This window comes from Tursiops truncatus, chromosome 1 (assembly GCF_011762595.2).
Source record: "Tursiops truncatus isolate mTurTru1 chromosome 1, mTurTru1.mat.Y, whole genome shotgun sequence".
Taxonomy (NCBI): domain Eukaryota; kingdom Metazoa; phylum Chordata; class Mammalia; order Artiodactyla; family Delphinidae; genus Tursiops; species Tursiops truncatus.
In genome coordinates this window covers 18,191,362-18,207,436 of record NC_047034.1, presented here as the reverse complement: position 1 = coordinate 18,207,436, position 16,075 = coordinate 18,191,362, and the positions used below count along the sequence as shown (strand labels likewise).

The window sequence follows — 16,075 nt, the reverse complement described above, 5'->3', positions numbered from 1 at the left end:
CTCTAGTTGGTCACAAAGCAACGAGCTGATCTCCCCGAGCTATGCGGCTGCTTCCCACTAGCTATCTATTTTACATTTGGTAGTGTATATATGTCCATGCCACTCTCTCACTTCGGCAGTCATTTTTTAAAAACGCTGTTTATCGTCTTATTGTACAACAGGCAAGTCTCTGACTTTTAATTGAGTTTTCCATTCCACTGACAGCACTCATGGGCTCTCATCTTCCTCAGGGCAGCCTCCGTTATTAAAGGGACTCTTGTGAGAAGGTGGGCATGTGGAGAGGCAGTTTAGGGCATCGGTCGTGGAAAGGAAGCTCATAACCCACACAGTTCTTCTCATTTTGATACCATCTTTCTTATCTTACATCGTGGAACAACGAAATTGGGAAACTTCAGCATAGTGCAAACTGTCTTCTTGATTTCTTTTGTTTTACTCTACTACTGAATTTTGTATGAAGCTATGAATTTTATTAAAAATACTAGACAACCTAATAGTGAAAGTTGTGTATTGTTTTACAACAGTTAAGGGGGAAAAGAAACCAGTTTAGACTTTGGAAGCCTGAATAATAGGACAGTGAGCCAGCTGCTAGCTTGTGTGATAGTAGACAGAACAGAGGCAGATTACATTTTCCAGGGTATTTGCCTCTTTGGTCACTTTCTTTATATCCTCCACCCAGTTGCCTCATCATAGGCCGGACCAACCTCTTGAGCCGCCCTCTACGCCCATTTCTCCTCCACAGACACACAGAGTTGTTGTGTTACAATCTGATACTTGTCTCATGCCACATTCTTAGCCTACCTTTTAGACTACTTAATCTCATCAGTCAAAATCCAATTTAATGTGCTGATATGAACAGATAAGTAGGAACTTCAGGTGCTGTGTCTGACCCATTTGTGATTCTGATTGTTGCTTCTTTAGGCATGAAGAGGGGTTTTGGAACTGATGATAACCACTCTTAAATATCTACTAGTGGGTAGGAAGGGGGTAGGTGGGGAGTGTGTGTGTGTGTGTGTGTGTGTGTGTGTGTGTGTGTATATATATATATATATACACATACACATACATATCTAGCATGGCCTGTGGATTCAGCCAGCCATGCTCAAGTGCAGTAATATAGCAGTAATTAAGTTATTGTCTGCTTTTATTATTGACATGACAATGACAGTGTCTGCTTTTCATTTATACCTATAGAGTATAGACTTATTCAGACTCTTATTGGTAAATACCTTTATCTCTGTTTCTGTTTTGTCTTGGCCATTCTGTTGAACATCAATAGCCTTCTAAGTTGTTTCGTTCTCAGTCTGGACTTTCTGTCATTGTACCATGTTTGGCATGACATGAAATTGATTACATAGTACTTATGATGCAACTTTAACTCTCAGGTAAGTATAATAAAACATCTTAAAAATGGAGCTTCCCTTTGAAACTTGGGGTAGTGAAAGTATAGGCATAAATGTAAAATTTAAAGAACAAAATCATTGCCTTCTAATTATGAGAATTGCTCCATATCTTTCTTCTAGGCATTGGAAAGCATTTTGGCAAGCATACGTTTACCATTTTCCTGCCTTAGAAACATCACTCAGACGTTAATGGACACTTTACAAAATCAAGGTAATAGGATTTGTACTGACTGGAGGTTATGGTCTCATCTCAAATTTTATAACTCTGACGATAGAAAGTATTAACTGCTTATGATGCCATCATGTTACTGTACTTTTTAATTAATTAATTTTTAAATTTTCAGCCAGGCCAAACGGCTTGTGGGATCTTAGTTCCCTGACCAGCCCTCAGCAGTGAAAACGCAGAGTCCTAACCACTGGACTGCCAGGGAATTCCCCATCATGTTACTTTAATGTGGAAATAATATATAAGAAAGAAGGAAACTTATTTCATACCTTTAGTATTGGGGACTTTTTAATTCCCTGTTGCTGTTTTAATTCCCTGTATGTTGTTGAGCTTTCTCTGAATATGTTGCCTCTGTTTCTTACTGTAAATAGTTTTCGTTTGACTCCATCTACTGGGAGGAAAGATATCAGTATAGAATGATGGGAAGTGATTATTGTGGTAATAGCTGTAGAGCGTTGTGAAAGCCATTGGCAGGAGGGGACGAGATGACTGGTGGTAAGCAAAAAACAGCCAGGTTCTCTTGCTGCCATTATGTCTTATTTAACTTTAAGTAATGTTGTTTTGACTATGATAATGATTAAAAAAAATTCTAGGCTTTGATTTATGTTTTGTTAGTGTATGGAATCTACAGTTTTTCATCCATGTCCCTCATGAACGGTGCTAGGGCTTCCAAAATCACAGACTATGATTACATGACCAGTTCTGAGTTTTCTGGTTGTTTTTTACTGTTCAGAATTTATTTGTCTGGAAAAGAATTACATCTGTAACTGTGGGTTTGTAACGCCACATTCTGTCCAGCCGAGCTAGAAAAATTTAATTTATTCTGAATTCTAACATCATTTAAAAATGTAGTGTGTGATGCAGTGACTTCATCTAGTCATGACTTTTTGCTTGTTGTGTAAATATGAAACCAGCTGTGTATTTAATTACATTTAAGCCAACTTAGAGTAACTTAATAGATAAGTCGTAATATGCTGTTTCAGGACTTCAAGCATCCTAATTTTGAGAATTTTTTTTTCCAACACATGTGTAAAGCTGACTCTTGGTAAATAGTAAACTCCTGTAATGCATACAGCTTGTTAGAAATACCTCTTTCAAAAAGTATAGTGCACTGATAAAGTCCCCCTATCCCATCCTAAGGCCTTAAAAAATATCAAAATTTATTAAGTTAAAAATTATCTTGCACTAGGCTGGGAGTAAACCAGACACCATTGTCAGAGTTCTGTAACATCACTAGTTCCAAGTTCTACCCATAAATGAGACTCCTAAAAATGTCAAGTATTTATTATGCTAAGTTTTATTATGGCTGTAAGAACTTGGACAGTCTTCCATGTTGCTATATCCCATATCAGAGTTCTTGGGAGTTTTCAGTGTCTGCCTTTTTAGAGAAGAAGTATTCATTTGTATTAGAAATAAATATTTAAATTATCATATGTATTATACAGAGAGTATTTTTCCATCACTAACCTTGAAAAAAAACCTGATTGATGGAGGATATTAAGTGGAATTCTACTTTTTGCCAGCCTTTCTTGAGGGTACCTCTGTCACAATCCACATTTTCTGGTCGAATTATAATATCTTTGACCATGATAATAAGAAGAGGCAGGCAACTTTCTATTTGTCCTTCCTCAGGGTGTGAGCATAATAGACAACATATGATTGACGGGGTGAGGGAGAACATTTTCAAACCTGTTTCCAAATCATTTATTTAAATTTGAGTACTAGACTAAAATATTTCTTCTGTCTTTCTTTTTTTCTTTTTAACGTCCCCTTCTGTTAGAGCACCTTATTTCCTTAAAAAATTTAGACATTTTGCCATGATGGGAAAAATTATTTTTGCCTTCTTAATCCATTATAGCTTAAGCATCCCAATATTTAATAAAATAGAACATCAAAGAATTATGTAATATTAAGAGATTTAATGAAAGAAAGGCTTTTTTTATCAGTCTGTTAAACATATCTTTATTTTTTCCTTCTACCTTATAGAGCTTGAGTGTGTTGATGAAGGATTGCTACAGTTTTGTGCCAATAAATTGAAATTACTCCATCTTTATGAGTCTGTCAGTCAATTAAATTCCATTGATTTTCATTCAGACACGCCATTCTCTGATAATGTGAGTAATCCCATTATTCATTATACAAAATAATCTCTTTGAATATTTTTTATTTTTTTAATTGGTAGTAAAGAAGTAGAATATTAAGGTGTTTTTTTTTTTAGGTGTAAAAAAACAGTTTTCTTTACAAGACCTTCTGCTGGCTTTCCGTGCCTTGCTGCTAAATTTATATTATTTAGGCTAGAATATTGAACTTATTGTTAATCCATTTTTAATACCTAGAAGCATTTGGTTTTCCTTATTTTTTAAGGTTACTTCTTACAATACAACTTCTTCTGGACAGGGTTTGCCAATTAAAATATATGCAGTTTACTGAAGTAGCAAAATTTTAATTTCTTTTAAAGAAAAAAAAAGATTCTGCCAAACAGAAGAGACCAGCTTTTCTGTGTTGTTAGCAAGCTCTGTTGTTTCCTATGTAATGAAATACATTAAAAAAAAATATTTTATCGTACATCAGAGTGTTTAAAGTAATTGTAGAAAATGTTCTGTGTTTTTATTCTAGAAAACGTAAAAAACTGATAGCACCTTGTAATCTCTATTACAGTGCAGTGTTGCTCATTTCTGAGGAGAGTATACAAAATTCTTACTTTCCATCTAGAGAAATCGCATTTCTCCTGATAGAGAATAGAGAGAAATATTGTCCTCTCTTCCCTCGACTACTGTGTGACCTTGGGCAGGTTGCCTGGCATCAGGGCCTCATGTCTTTTATTTGTCTAAAGGAAAATTATTAAGGTGATTTTAGTGATTTTTCAAGTCACTGGTAATGCTTTTATAAAACTCATCTGGTGTATCTGAAAGTTAATTGAGTTTTAAAGTGGATGCCTTTTATTGTAAATGCACATACACGAATACAAATTTTTAGACAGAAAAATGAGAGAAGGTTTTCCCTTTGTATTGGAAATAACCCACAAGTACTAACATCTTTTTTATCTTTGGGGTTCTAGATGGATTTTATAAAGCATTTTAACAGTCTTCACAATAATATTCTGTGAGTGCCATTATAAATGACAAAGCCATTTTTCAGGAGCTTTTGTTTTGCTATCTATTTCACCAATAGAGAAAAATCATTTCAAGCAACAGAAAAGTTCACGTTGATTAAGTTATGTCTATAGGATTGCCTGGACATTTCATAGATTCTTCAATGCCTAAATTTTTTTTAATAAAATCAAAACTATCTCTCTTGAACCCTGCAAAAGAAACTTAAATATATGGCACTAACAATCCCTTGTAGAATTCATTTCCACTGGATAGCCCCAATATAGTGTGCAAAAGAATTATAAACGTTTAAAAATCAGTTGACAGATTGTTCTTTTTTATTATTTTATTTTGCTGTAGACTTATTTGGATCCTTAAAAAAACATGCAGTCAACTTCTAGGCTGAATGGCTAATTTTGTACATACAAAACTAAAATTCAAATCTAAACTAATTCATTTTTGCTGTCTGTAGGACATAGTTCATATAAGTTTGGTATAGCATTGAACCACCTGTGTGTATTCCGTAGCATTTTGCAGTTTACTACTTGTTCTTAAAACAACATCCATAAGTAAATAAATAACAAAACTGCTCTTGTTTAAGAATGCAGCTTTAATCATGTAGCATGAGGGGAAGAAAGTTTTGCTTGCTATGGCGAATGTATGCGTGTGTGTGTGTATGTGTATGTGTACACTTGTCCCTAATTTAGAAGAATAATAGTAGATCAGGAGATGTTTCTGCACATAAGGTGTGTAAAAATAGTTTGAAAGGCCGGCAGGTTGTATCTCTGCAGCCCCAAGAGCCACATAGAGGATTTATATGTAGATACGGTGAAGACTGTTTTCCACTGCTTTTATTTTATAATGTTTATGCTGCTTAATAAACAAGCATTAAGTTTCAAATAGTTCTTTAGTTTCCTCGGAATCACAAGAGTTGGCAGTTGACACCCTTTTAATATTTTTTTTTTCAGCAGAGAAAGGTTCATTGCGGGGCCAAGCCAGGAGAACAGGGGGCTCATGCTCAAAACTCCCGAACTCTCTGATGGTTTGGGGGGAAAAGCTTAAATTTTTTTTCTGATTAAGCAATAATACATGTTTATTAAAATGTAGACATTTTAGAAGAGTGTAATCTCAAGAAACTTTCTAAAAGTGGTACTTTCAGTAATATGTAGTATTTCAAGATTAGTTTGTTTAAATAACCTCCTACTCATGAATTGAGAGTAAAGTTTTAAGCAGAGCACATCATAGCTATGACATTAATTCAGAAGTCATCATCTTTTGCTTAGTCTTGCATTTCATTTCAGATGATAGTGTTGACACTTACGGAAGAGTCATAGAAAGAGACATGGTCTATTCAGAACTGTTTTTTTTTTTTTCCCTTATATTTAAGGACTTGGCTGTGTTACTAAGGCTTGATGAAAAAGAACTGCTTAAGCTCCAGGCGTTATTAGAGAAGTATAAACAAGAGAACAGCAGGACTGCTGTCCGATTTTCTGATGATAAGGATGGTGTATTGCCTGTCAAAACATTTCTGGAATATTTAGAATATGAGAAAGATGTGATCAACATAAAGAAGATAAGTGAAGAGGACCGTGTGGCTTTAGGTAGGTAGAATGAGAAATTGCTCTTTGAATCCTCCCTATTCTAGATGAAAGCCTGGGAGGAGCTTATAGCATCTCAGAGATTGAGTTTGTTTTGAAATTAATTAACCGAAGAATTTAATGTGTGTTTCACAGTCAACAGAAGATCCTCTGGACAGGTAGGCACTATGTCATAAAAGTTGTACTGAATTAGTAAGTACGCTCAGGAGACAGTGTCAGACATGTAATGATTTGCCTTCTGCTTTAATCACGTAAGCCGGTTACACCACTGATTTCTCTTCTCTCCTGTTGTTTTGCTCCTCTGGGGATCTAGGTTGCAATTCAGGAAGATGGTGAGTCCAGATGGTAAGTGGTCATTGACTGACGTGTCTTGACTTTGTTTTACCAGGCAGTTTCTTTTTTTGGAAGTGCTTATGTGGAGAAAGTTCCACTGAGGATATGTGCCACGCTCTGGAGTCAGCTGGACTTAGCCCCCAGCTGTTGTTGGTAAGGTTTCTTCTTTCTGGATGCTCTTCCTTGCTACTGTCACCCAGACGTGTCAGTCTCTCTCTTTTTTTTTTTTACCATTGTCTAAAGCATATCATAGAACATACATGAAAACTTTCTAAAAATGATCAAGGCTATTTATAATCACCGTATTTAATGGAATCATATTACCTTACTTTTCTCGTTCTCTGTAAGTTATAACCAGCATATTCCGGGTGGGCCTAGAATAAATGTAGAATCTGTCACGTATGCATGCATTTACAGTGGACTGTGATCTTCAGTAAAAACGTTCATATTAGAACTAAAAAGATCTTCTCTGGAGAACAAAATGGAGTTCCCTTAAAGCATTATAGAATTATCAAACACTCCCAGACTCTGAATATATATGAGGAGTTAATGTCTGTGCTATAACAAATGCAAATAAAAGAATCGTCCAATGGAAAAACTACAACGCTAAATTTTCACCCTTTCTGAAAAGGGCAGGGGAGTGAGCCCACCATCACCGTCCTGCCCTCTACCACCGCTCACATGTACACATACACATACTCTGTCACAGCCCCACACACACGTCTTAAATTTTGGCCAGGATTTGGGCATTCCACCTCCATGAACTTGTTGACTGTGTTAACGTATTGTTTTAATTGAACATGTAAGCCCTTTAAAAAGGGATTCTGTTCTACCTCACTCTGCAGTGTATATGTCAGGAAGGAAAGCAGTTAAAGATACACATGGTTGCGCGTGGATGTCCATAAGCTGCTTTATTCATATTAGCCAAACACTGAAAACTACTCAGTGCCCTTCAGTAGGTGAATGGATATACCAACGGTGACACATCCTTACCGTGGAACACTCCTCAGCAACAAAAAGGAATAAACTCTTGCTACAAGCAATAGCTTGAATAAACAAGGAACATATGCAGATAGAAAAAAGCCAATCTTAAAAAGATACATACTACGTGATTTTATTTTCTTTATAAAATAACACAGTTGTAGAGAGAGAGGACAGATTAGTGGTTGCCAAGGGTTAGGGATGAGTGTAGGGGAGGAGACGGGTGTGGCTATAAAGGGTTAATAGGAGGGAGTCTGGTGCCGATGGTAGAGTCGAGTGTCTTGATTGTGGTGATGGTCACGTATGCAGTGCTACACGTGATAAAATTGCATGATGCAAAACGAGTGCCTGTATTACCAGTGAAACGTGTGTCAGCTTTATGGATTTTACAAATGGCAGTTCTTGGCTTTGTGTAGGATGTGAACATTAGGGGAGACTGTGGGAAGGGCGCACGGGACCTCCATGTGCATTCCTTTGTGCCACCAGTGAATCTATAATTATTTCAAAATAAAAAGTTAAAAAGAAAGGAGACAAATATTACCTATCACTCAAAATTGTGATGCTTAAATAGATGAACACAGAATACGACTTATTTTCCATTGTGTTTAATCAATTTCATTTAAATTTGTTGTCTACATTAAATCGGGGTTAGAGAAACACCTGGAAAAAACAAACCTCACACCTTTACCTCAAGCCATATATAAAATTTAAGTCCAAGTGGAACATAAATGTGAGGTAACACTAACAAAACTTATAGAAGAAAACACCAGAGAAAGCTTGGTTTAGGCAAAGGTTTCTTAGGGTACAAAAAGCATGAACTGTAAAAGAAAAATATTGATAAACTGTGCTTCATGAAAATTCAGAACTTCTGTTTTTTAAAAGACTGTTAAGAAACTGAAATGGCAAGATTTTTTCAAAACAGATCTGATAAATGAATTGTGTCCACATTGTACAAAGAATTTGTACAACTCAGTAATAAGACAACAGTACCGTTTAAAACTGAGCAAAGGATTTGAACAGACACATGACCAAAACATGTACATACAAATGGCAAATAATCAATCACCTGAAAGATGTTGAACACCATTAGCCATTAGGGAAATGCAAAAATAAAACCAGTATGGCCTCTGTCCCAGGAGGCCTAAAGAAGTGGTGGAAATGGGATGTAGATCCCGAACAAATGATAATCTCTTAAGTTAGACAAGCTGCCTGTTCCACCCCTCACGCTGCATCATGTAACAAGCAAGCACTTCCCTCTCAACCAGAGAGACCGGATCGCTCACGTGTACATGTGTGCTCTCTAGAAAAGTACAAGATTTTGCTTATGGTAAATATTTTTTTAGACTGAAAAAGATTTAAAATCTGATTTCAGTCTCTGCTCCTGAGTGTTTGGCTTTCTAAGGAAAAAGATATTTTGGACAAACCGCAGTCTGTCTGCTGTCTCCATACGACGCTGTGCCTCCTGAGCAAGATGAAAGGTGAGCGTCGTGGGCGCCGAGGTTCAGCTCTTCGGGAGTGTGGGCCCCACTCTCGGAAACCGCGTGCAGTGTTGAAATTCTGCAGAAACGGGAGGGAGGATACTTTCTCTTAACAGGAGGAGGCCAGAGGGTACCAAACATTTCACTAGAGAGACTCTTCTGTGTAGTCATAGAAAGCTCTTAATGCGTTCAAAGTGTGCTTTATGAAAATTATATTTTGCATCATCATCAAAAATGATGTGAACAGTGCGTTTTCTCAACTCAGTGAGGTGAATCGAATGGTCTTCTGTGGAGGTAATATTTCTCTTATTGTTTTGGCATGATGAGAACAATAGTCTGTTACATTAAACATTCAAGAGTAGTTTTCAGCAATGATGAAAATTTTCCAAACGGGGCTTTACAGTTGATTCAGAAGCAAGATGTCTAACAGCGTAAATAAATAGACTATAAGTGTTCTGAATAAAATAAATTGTAGATTTATTTTCCAATTCATTGAGGAATATATAGATGCATCAGTGGGGAATTTAGTTTTAACATTATGTTTAATGTCAAAGTTTGGACCAATTAAAAAAAAAAAAAGTCTCCCAGCTAAGCGTTTCTTTTTTTTAACTTTCCCCCTTTGCCTGCAGTGGCCATCGAAGAGACCTGGGACTCTCAGTCAGTGTCCCCTTGGTGGCAGCAGATGCGCACGGCCTGTATTCAGTCTGAGCACAACGGGGCTGCTCTGCTTTCCGCGCACGTCGGGCACGCTGTCGCCGCCCAGATATCCAACAGCTTGACCGAGAAGAACGTGAGTGGGCAGAGGGCTGCTCTGTAGGTGGGGGGCACCTCTCCAGCTGGCTCCCGGGCCGCTTTCCCCTTCTGGGCTGCATCGTCTTCAGTGTTGTGCGACATCTAGGATTTGACATGTGTGTCCAGCAGGATCTTTTCTGTCTCTCTGGGGGGTGAAGGGTGCTGTCCTTAGTTTGTTTATTCCGATGACATGCATACTTGAACTTAGTCTCCACGTGGCGTAAGGGGAAAAGCACTGGATTCGGAGGGCAGAGATCTGGTCTCCGCCGTCAGCTGGTGATCTGTGGTGAGTGCCTTTAAAAGACGGGTCCTGGTTCAGTTTCCTCGTCCAAAAGGATCAGGGTTAGACGGCATCACTTCTCAGATTTCTTGCGGCTCTGAAGTCCTACAATTGTATTTATACTCCCCTTTTATAAACAAAGGTGGTTTTGGCATAGAGTGTTGAATGACTCAAATGGAAGTTTCCTGTTGACCTTCTGCTTTGTGGCTTTTCCCCATCTCTTGAAAACTGAAATTTATTTAAGAAGAGAAAAAGACTTAATTAACATCCCTTGTATCTCATGGTAAATCAAATAATTTTTTCTAGGGGGATGTTGCATTAAATTAGATGAGATACTTCAATAGGTCCGTAGAGGTTCACTCAACATTGTCAGTCTCAGTAGTTTATGGGCTAACTTTAATATGACTGGCTTACGATGTTTATACTAATGGAGGGAGAGAAATTTAAGACACATTTTTTATGTTGGCAAGTACATTCTGAGGCACCGTCAGTATCCTGGTGCTGACAGAAAAAGCTGTGGCTGTCGTAGGGATGGCCCTGAAACCTTTGCAGTACGTGCTAGCTGAACTGGGGCCCTCACTGCTGTTCTCTTGGTAAATGCCCCGACTCTATCATCGTTGCCCCTAAATCTCCAGGCTACTCCTGACCCTCATGTTCCATCCAGCCAAGTAGTAATATTTGTGAAACAGCATCTGTGTATTGCTTTGTGATGTATCCTGACTACGCATCAGCTTTCAAGTTAAAAGCTCATTCAAGTTAATGTAGATCCAGAATCTTGGCCAGAGTATCACCTGTGCATTTTCTGTTAGTTTTCCCAAACAGTTTCGGGTACTGATTCAGAGGCCCTCACTGATTCCTGGGAGGCCCTCTCCCTTGACACTGAGTACTGGAAACTTCTGCTGAAACAGCTGGAGGACTGTCTCCTTCTTCAGACCCTGCTTCATAGCAAAGTGAATGCCTCAACCTCCAAAGCATCATCGCTGCAGGCTGAGCCGCTCCCGAAGCTTTCTGTTAAAAAGCTGTTAGAAGGAGGAAAAGGTAACCTGAAGCTTATTTGAGCATCTGTATCCATATACGTTTTTTTTTTATGGTTATGGGCTATTTGGGGGTTTGCTTTTTATAGAAATGACTGAAAGAATAAGGAAAGAGAAATACACCCAGATTTTAAAAATAAATAACCCACCACATACTTCTTCTCAGTTAATCTCCTCCAAGTCTGATCCTGTCAGTTCCTTGCTCAGGAACCACCAGCTACTTCCCCTCGCCTTAGAAAATAAGCCGCGGTTCTCAAAGAGTGGTCGCACTCCTCTTTTTTTCCAACTTCATATCTATGTGAGGCCAGATCTTCCTCATACACCTCAACCAAAACATCAGGTCACAGTGGATAGCATGTCGAAGCTGATTTGGGCAGTCCAGATCCAAGCTAGACATCAAAGAGGTTTGCAAAAGTGTAGTGCTCACTAAATATCTTGTTTTGCTTTGGCGGATACAATTATTTTCATAAAATACTGGCATGTAATGGGTTTATTATTTTTATTTTAAAATGAATTACTAAAATTTTTTAAACATTTTCTCAGTTTTAATTTCTGATACCGTAATTATCAATAAATATAACCCATAAGCTAAAGTCCTTTGGGCTTGTCAAAAATTTTTACTGGGGGGCTTCCCTGGTGGCGCAGTGGTTGAGAGTCCGCCTGCCGTTGCAGGGGACGCGGGTTCGTGCCCCAGTCCGGGAAGATCCCACATGCCGCGGAGCGGCTGGGCCCGTGGGCCATGGCCGCTGAGCCTGCGCGTCCGGAGCCTGTGCTCCGCAACGGGAGAGGCTACAACAGTGAGAGGCCCGCATACCGCAAAAAAAAAAAAAAAAAAATTTTACTGGTTTAAGGGACTAAGATTGGGACTAGGAAGTTCAGAAATTGCTGTGGGACAAAGTGTAAACTCTTAGGCCTGCTCCCCACGGACCTTCACTTGGAATGCAGCTCATTTCCACCTCCTGCTTGCTTGTTGCTAGATTCTAATTCACACGGAACATCTGTGATTCCCCATCTCTGGGTCTGAGAGGCTGAGCTGCTCCCGCTCGTGGGCCCTAAATCTTACTCAACTGCCAAGGCCTGCCTCGAATGCTGCCTCCCTCCACGAAACCTTGATCCACTGACGGCAGGTTCTCTCTTCTTCCTCCTAACTTCCCCAGAACTTCATACCACTTTTCCGATGCACCACTCTCTTCTGTCCCGGAGTCGCTGGCTTCCTTTGCTTCTATCTTGCAGGATCACGGGCGTCTTAAATTTTGAGTTTCTTGTGGCGTGTACCCTCTCCTTACCAGCCGCTCTGTCAGGCTTTTGATACCGGAGTGACTACATGTCTGGGTTTAGAAATACTGGTATTTATAGTTTTTATTTAGGTAACTCGTTTTTTCATTCATTAGAAGGCTTGTGAACATTTTTAATTGTAAACTCACTGCACTCCGTGCTGCCACCTGGTGAAAATGTAGGAACGCCATTTTAATATTAACCCGAGCAACAGGATCAGGGCCTTGATCCTGGAACGGGAATTATCAGATGATTTAGAAGCCAAGCATTCATTGATATTTCCACTGATAATTATGACTTCACATTCTTTTTGTCAAAAGGTTTATATTTGAATCAAAATAGAAAGAAAGTCTGAGAGGAAAAGTTTTGGTTTATGACAGAAGTTTCTATTTCTTTTAGGTAATGGGACTCTTCGTCTTGAATGTTTTTTATAATTTATAACTTCCTAAACTATATTGATGACGGAAATATGGTATCGCATCATGTTGTTAATTAACTATGGCTAAATTTTGCCCCCAGATATTCCATATAGGCAAGTTAGTTGACTATTAACAGTAGTGTTTTGCCCTAAGAATCCTAGACACAAGTATCATGCTAATCAGTCTGTTTTCACTTGCATTTAAATGAAAGCATTTGAAACATGTATTCGTGTCTCCATCTATGTCCGATAAAGTGCATTTTGAATTTGTGGACTTTGAAGGTATGTGGTATACAGACTTATATATGCATCTGCATTAGTATTTAGCTAATCTTTTACAAGAGTATAAAGATGCCCTTAGAGACCCAATATCCCACTTGCCCTCATACAGTGAGTGGTAGGCGGCAACACCTATAAATCTCATAGCTTTGGGGTCACTTTCAGGCTTAAAACAACGTGGCACTTAGATCTTCATGGAGACATTCAGATCCTGTGCTGTACGGGCTCCTTTTGGCAAATGCTGCCAATTTTCATTTCCTTTCATGTCTCCAAACTATAGGTGGCATTGCAGACAGTGTAGCCAAGTGGATATTTAAACAGGATGTCAGCCCTGAAGTATTAAAACTGGCTAATAAAGAAAGAGATGCAGAAAACTCAGATGAACCCAAAGAAGGTATTAACAGAGGTTTATCTGAGGTGTCAGAGGTGGAGACGGACTTGGGAGCCATCCCAGGTAAGACGTAAACACGGGGAAACATGAAATCTGGCATAGAGAAGGCGGGTGGAGCTTTCCTTCAGGCAGGAGCAATACATCGCTCTCCTCTGACTTTCAGACCTGCTGCATTTGGCCTACAAGCAGTTTCCGTGTAGCCTCGAGCTGGACGTGCTGCACGCCCATTGCTGCTGGGAGTACGTTGTTCAGTGGAATAAAGATCCGGAGGTACGACTCTTGTCACCACTTTAGTGTTGGTTCTGTTTTGTGCTCATGCTGTACGTACGTGGGACTGTTTCCATCAGTCACTTACAAACACTGGCTTCTTCCCCTTTGGAATGTCTCCATACCAGGAGCTGTGCCAGGCCCTTTTCATACACCCTCTCTCAAAATCCTCACCGTAAACCTGTGAAGTGTGGGTGTCATCATTATCCCCACTCTAGAGAAGAGAAAACTGGCTCGGAGGAGTCAGGTTCCTTGCCTGAGTCGGGCCAGGATTCATGCCTAAGCTTCTCTAACGCCAGCGTGTTTTGCCCTACTCCTGGTTAAACTGTGATGAGTGTATTTTTTATTTCCTTTGGACTGTCTGTGTGAGATAGCATCTACCTATAGACAGTTCTTCGTATTGTACTGTAGTCATCATGATAAAAACCAGAGTGAAGACTCTGATGCCAGCCTGACTCTCCGCTTGGGCATCGCTCTCTGCCCCTTCCAGCAGCCGCCCTCGCTCGCAGGCATTCTCAGTCTGGAAGCGGTGCAGGGAGAGGCCCGAGGCCTGGAGGCTGGAGGCCTGGACTTGATGACTCCAGACAGGTGTCTGGGTTTGGCCCAGTCACTGAACCTTGTTTTTTGCTCGCACCCTTTTTTAATGATGGTGCCAGTCCTTCAGGGTTGACACCAGGATAAGATAAGATGTAAAAACACATGACATGTATTTCTCTTTGCTGCACAGTCGTTCACATAGGCTTCCTTAGTCAGTACTCTGGTAAATTAACCTTCTCAAATCAAAATTCTTTCCTTTATTGTCCTTATATCAGGTTGTACTTTTGAAGAAGAATCTCATTGATGAACTAATTCACACTAATACATTAATGATAACAATAGTTTTCCTTCCTCTGAGAAAAATGTTGTCTTGAACATGTAATCTCTTTCATATTAAAGGAAGACATTTTAAAAGTAAGTGCTTGAAACAAAGTAATCGTCTTTGATCAGTTAAACTTTGACCAAAAGATGATTTTAGGGTAGGGGGCCTCTTGATACGCCTCCCGTCGCCGTCTTCGGTTGACTGCCCTGCGGCCTGAATGGTGGACGTATTCAGGCTCCTCCTATACAGGATACTTTTCCCGCATGAGAAAAGAACGTTAGGACCAGAACAGAGACACAGTAGTTTCTAAAATCTGAATGAATTAATTCCAGATTCAGGTCTAACGTTTAAAATAAGTGGTCAGTTTAAAATGTTTGTTTAGTGGTCATTTTTCTTGTTTGTTCTTTTCCTGTTAAGTATTTATCTCCTTGTCCCATTCAGCAGCCCCTATCCCGATTCCACCATTTTACACACACAGCTTTATTAGGCTCAAAACAGTCAAAATTACTTGTGGGGAACTTCTGACACGTATTAGCAAAGGTGATGTGTTTAATATTGTACAGGCCACACATTTTTTAAAAATTAATTTATTTATGGCTGTGTCAGGTCTTCGTTGCTGTGCACGGGTTTCTCATTGTTGTGGCTTCTCTTGTTGCGGAGCATGGGCTCCAGGTGCACGGGCTTCAGTAGTTGTGGCACGAGGGCTCAGCAGTTGTGGCTTGCGGGCTCTAGAGCGCAGGCTCAGTAGTTGTGGCACACGGGCCTAGTTGCTCCGCGGCATGTGGGATCTTCCCGGACCAGGGCCCAAACCCGTGACCCCTGCATTGGCAGGCGGACTCCCAACCACTGCGCCACCAGGGAAGTCCCCCAGGCCACAAATTTATTTAGCAAACATTCAGATAATTTCATCAGTTTTACATACCATATTTGCGTTTTCATACGTAAACTACCTTGATTAAAAGTAGTTGAATTTCCAACATCCCCTCTGCTATTTCCTATTTCCCTTTACTGCTTTAATGTTTTCTCTTTGGCACTTATTACTAACAACCTATGTAATTTACTTATCATATTTATTATCTAGCGCCCTCACTAGAGCATAACCTCAGGGAGGGCAAGGATTTGGTTCTGTTCTGTTCATGACAGTATCTCTGGTGCCTCCAGCAGACGGGTGCATAGTAGTTGCTCAATAAACATTTGTTGAAGAATGAATGATATTTGCAAAGAAAGTAAACCTATTGTTTTCATATCTGTGTGAAATTCAAGTATTTATTGGAGAGAATACTGCTATGGTGTACAAACCACAGTAAATTTTGAATCAGATGTCCTAGGAATCAATCATTATATAGATGATGTAAATTTAAGAGCGACCATTAAC

General features: G+C 39.4%; 1 protein-coding gene across 4 annotated transcripts in view; it reads left to right on the top strand.

The window, feature by feature from the left end:
* RAB3GAP2 (RAB3 GTPase activating non-catalytic protein subunit 2) overlaps nucleotides 1-16,075 on the top strand; it is an 89,305-nt gene that overhangs the window by 58,276 nt on the left and 14,954 nt on the right. For all 4 annotated transcript variants that reach the window (XM_073800460.1, XM_019920412.2, XM_019920411.2 and 1 more), the window contains 9 exons: nucleotides 1,521-1,611; nucleotides 3,613-3,740; nucleotides 6,103-6,316; nucleotides 6,702-6,799; nucleotides 9,000-9,105; nucleotides 9,735-9,895; nucleotides 10,987-11,215; nucleotides 13,464-13,637; nucleotides 13,738-13,844. In XM_073800460.1, coding sequence (XP_073656561.1) covers nucleotides 1,521-1,611; nucleotides 3,613-3,740; nucleotides 6,103-6,316; nucleotides 6,702-6,799; nucleotides 9,000-9,105; nucleotides 9,735-9,895; nucleotides 10,987-11,215; nucleotides 13,464-13,637; nucleotides 13,738-13,844 — 1,308 coding nt within the window. The remainder of the gene's footprint in view (nucleotides 1-1,520; nucleotides 1,612-3,612; nucleotides 3,741-6,102; nucleotides 6,317-6,701; nucleotides 6,800-8,999; nucleotides 9,106-9,734; nucleotides 9,896-10,986; nucleotides 11,216-13,463; nucleotides 13,638-13,737; nucleotides 13,845-16,075) is intronic.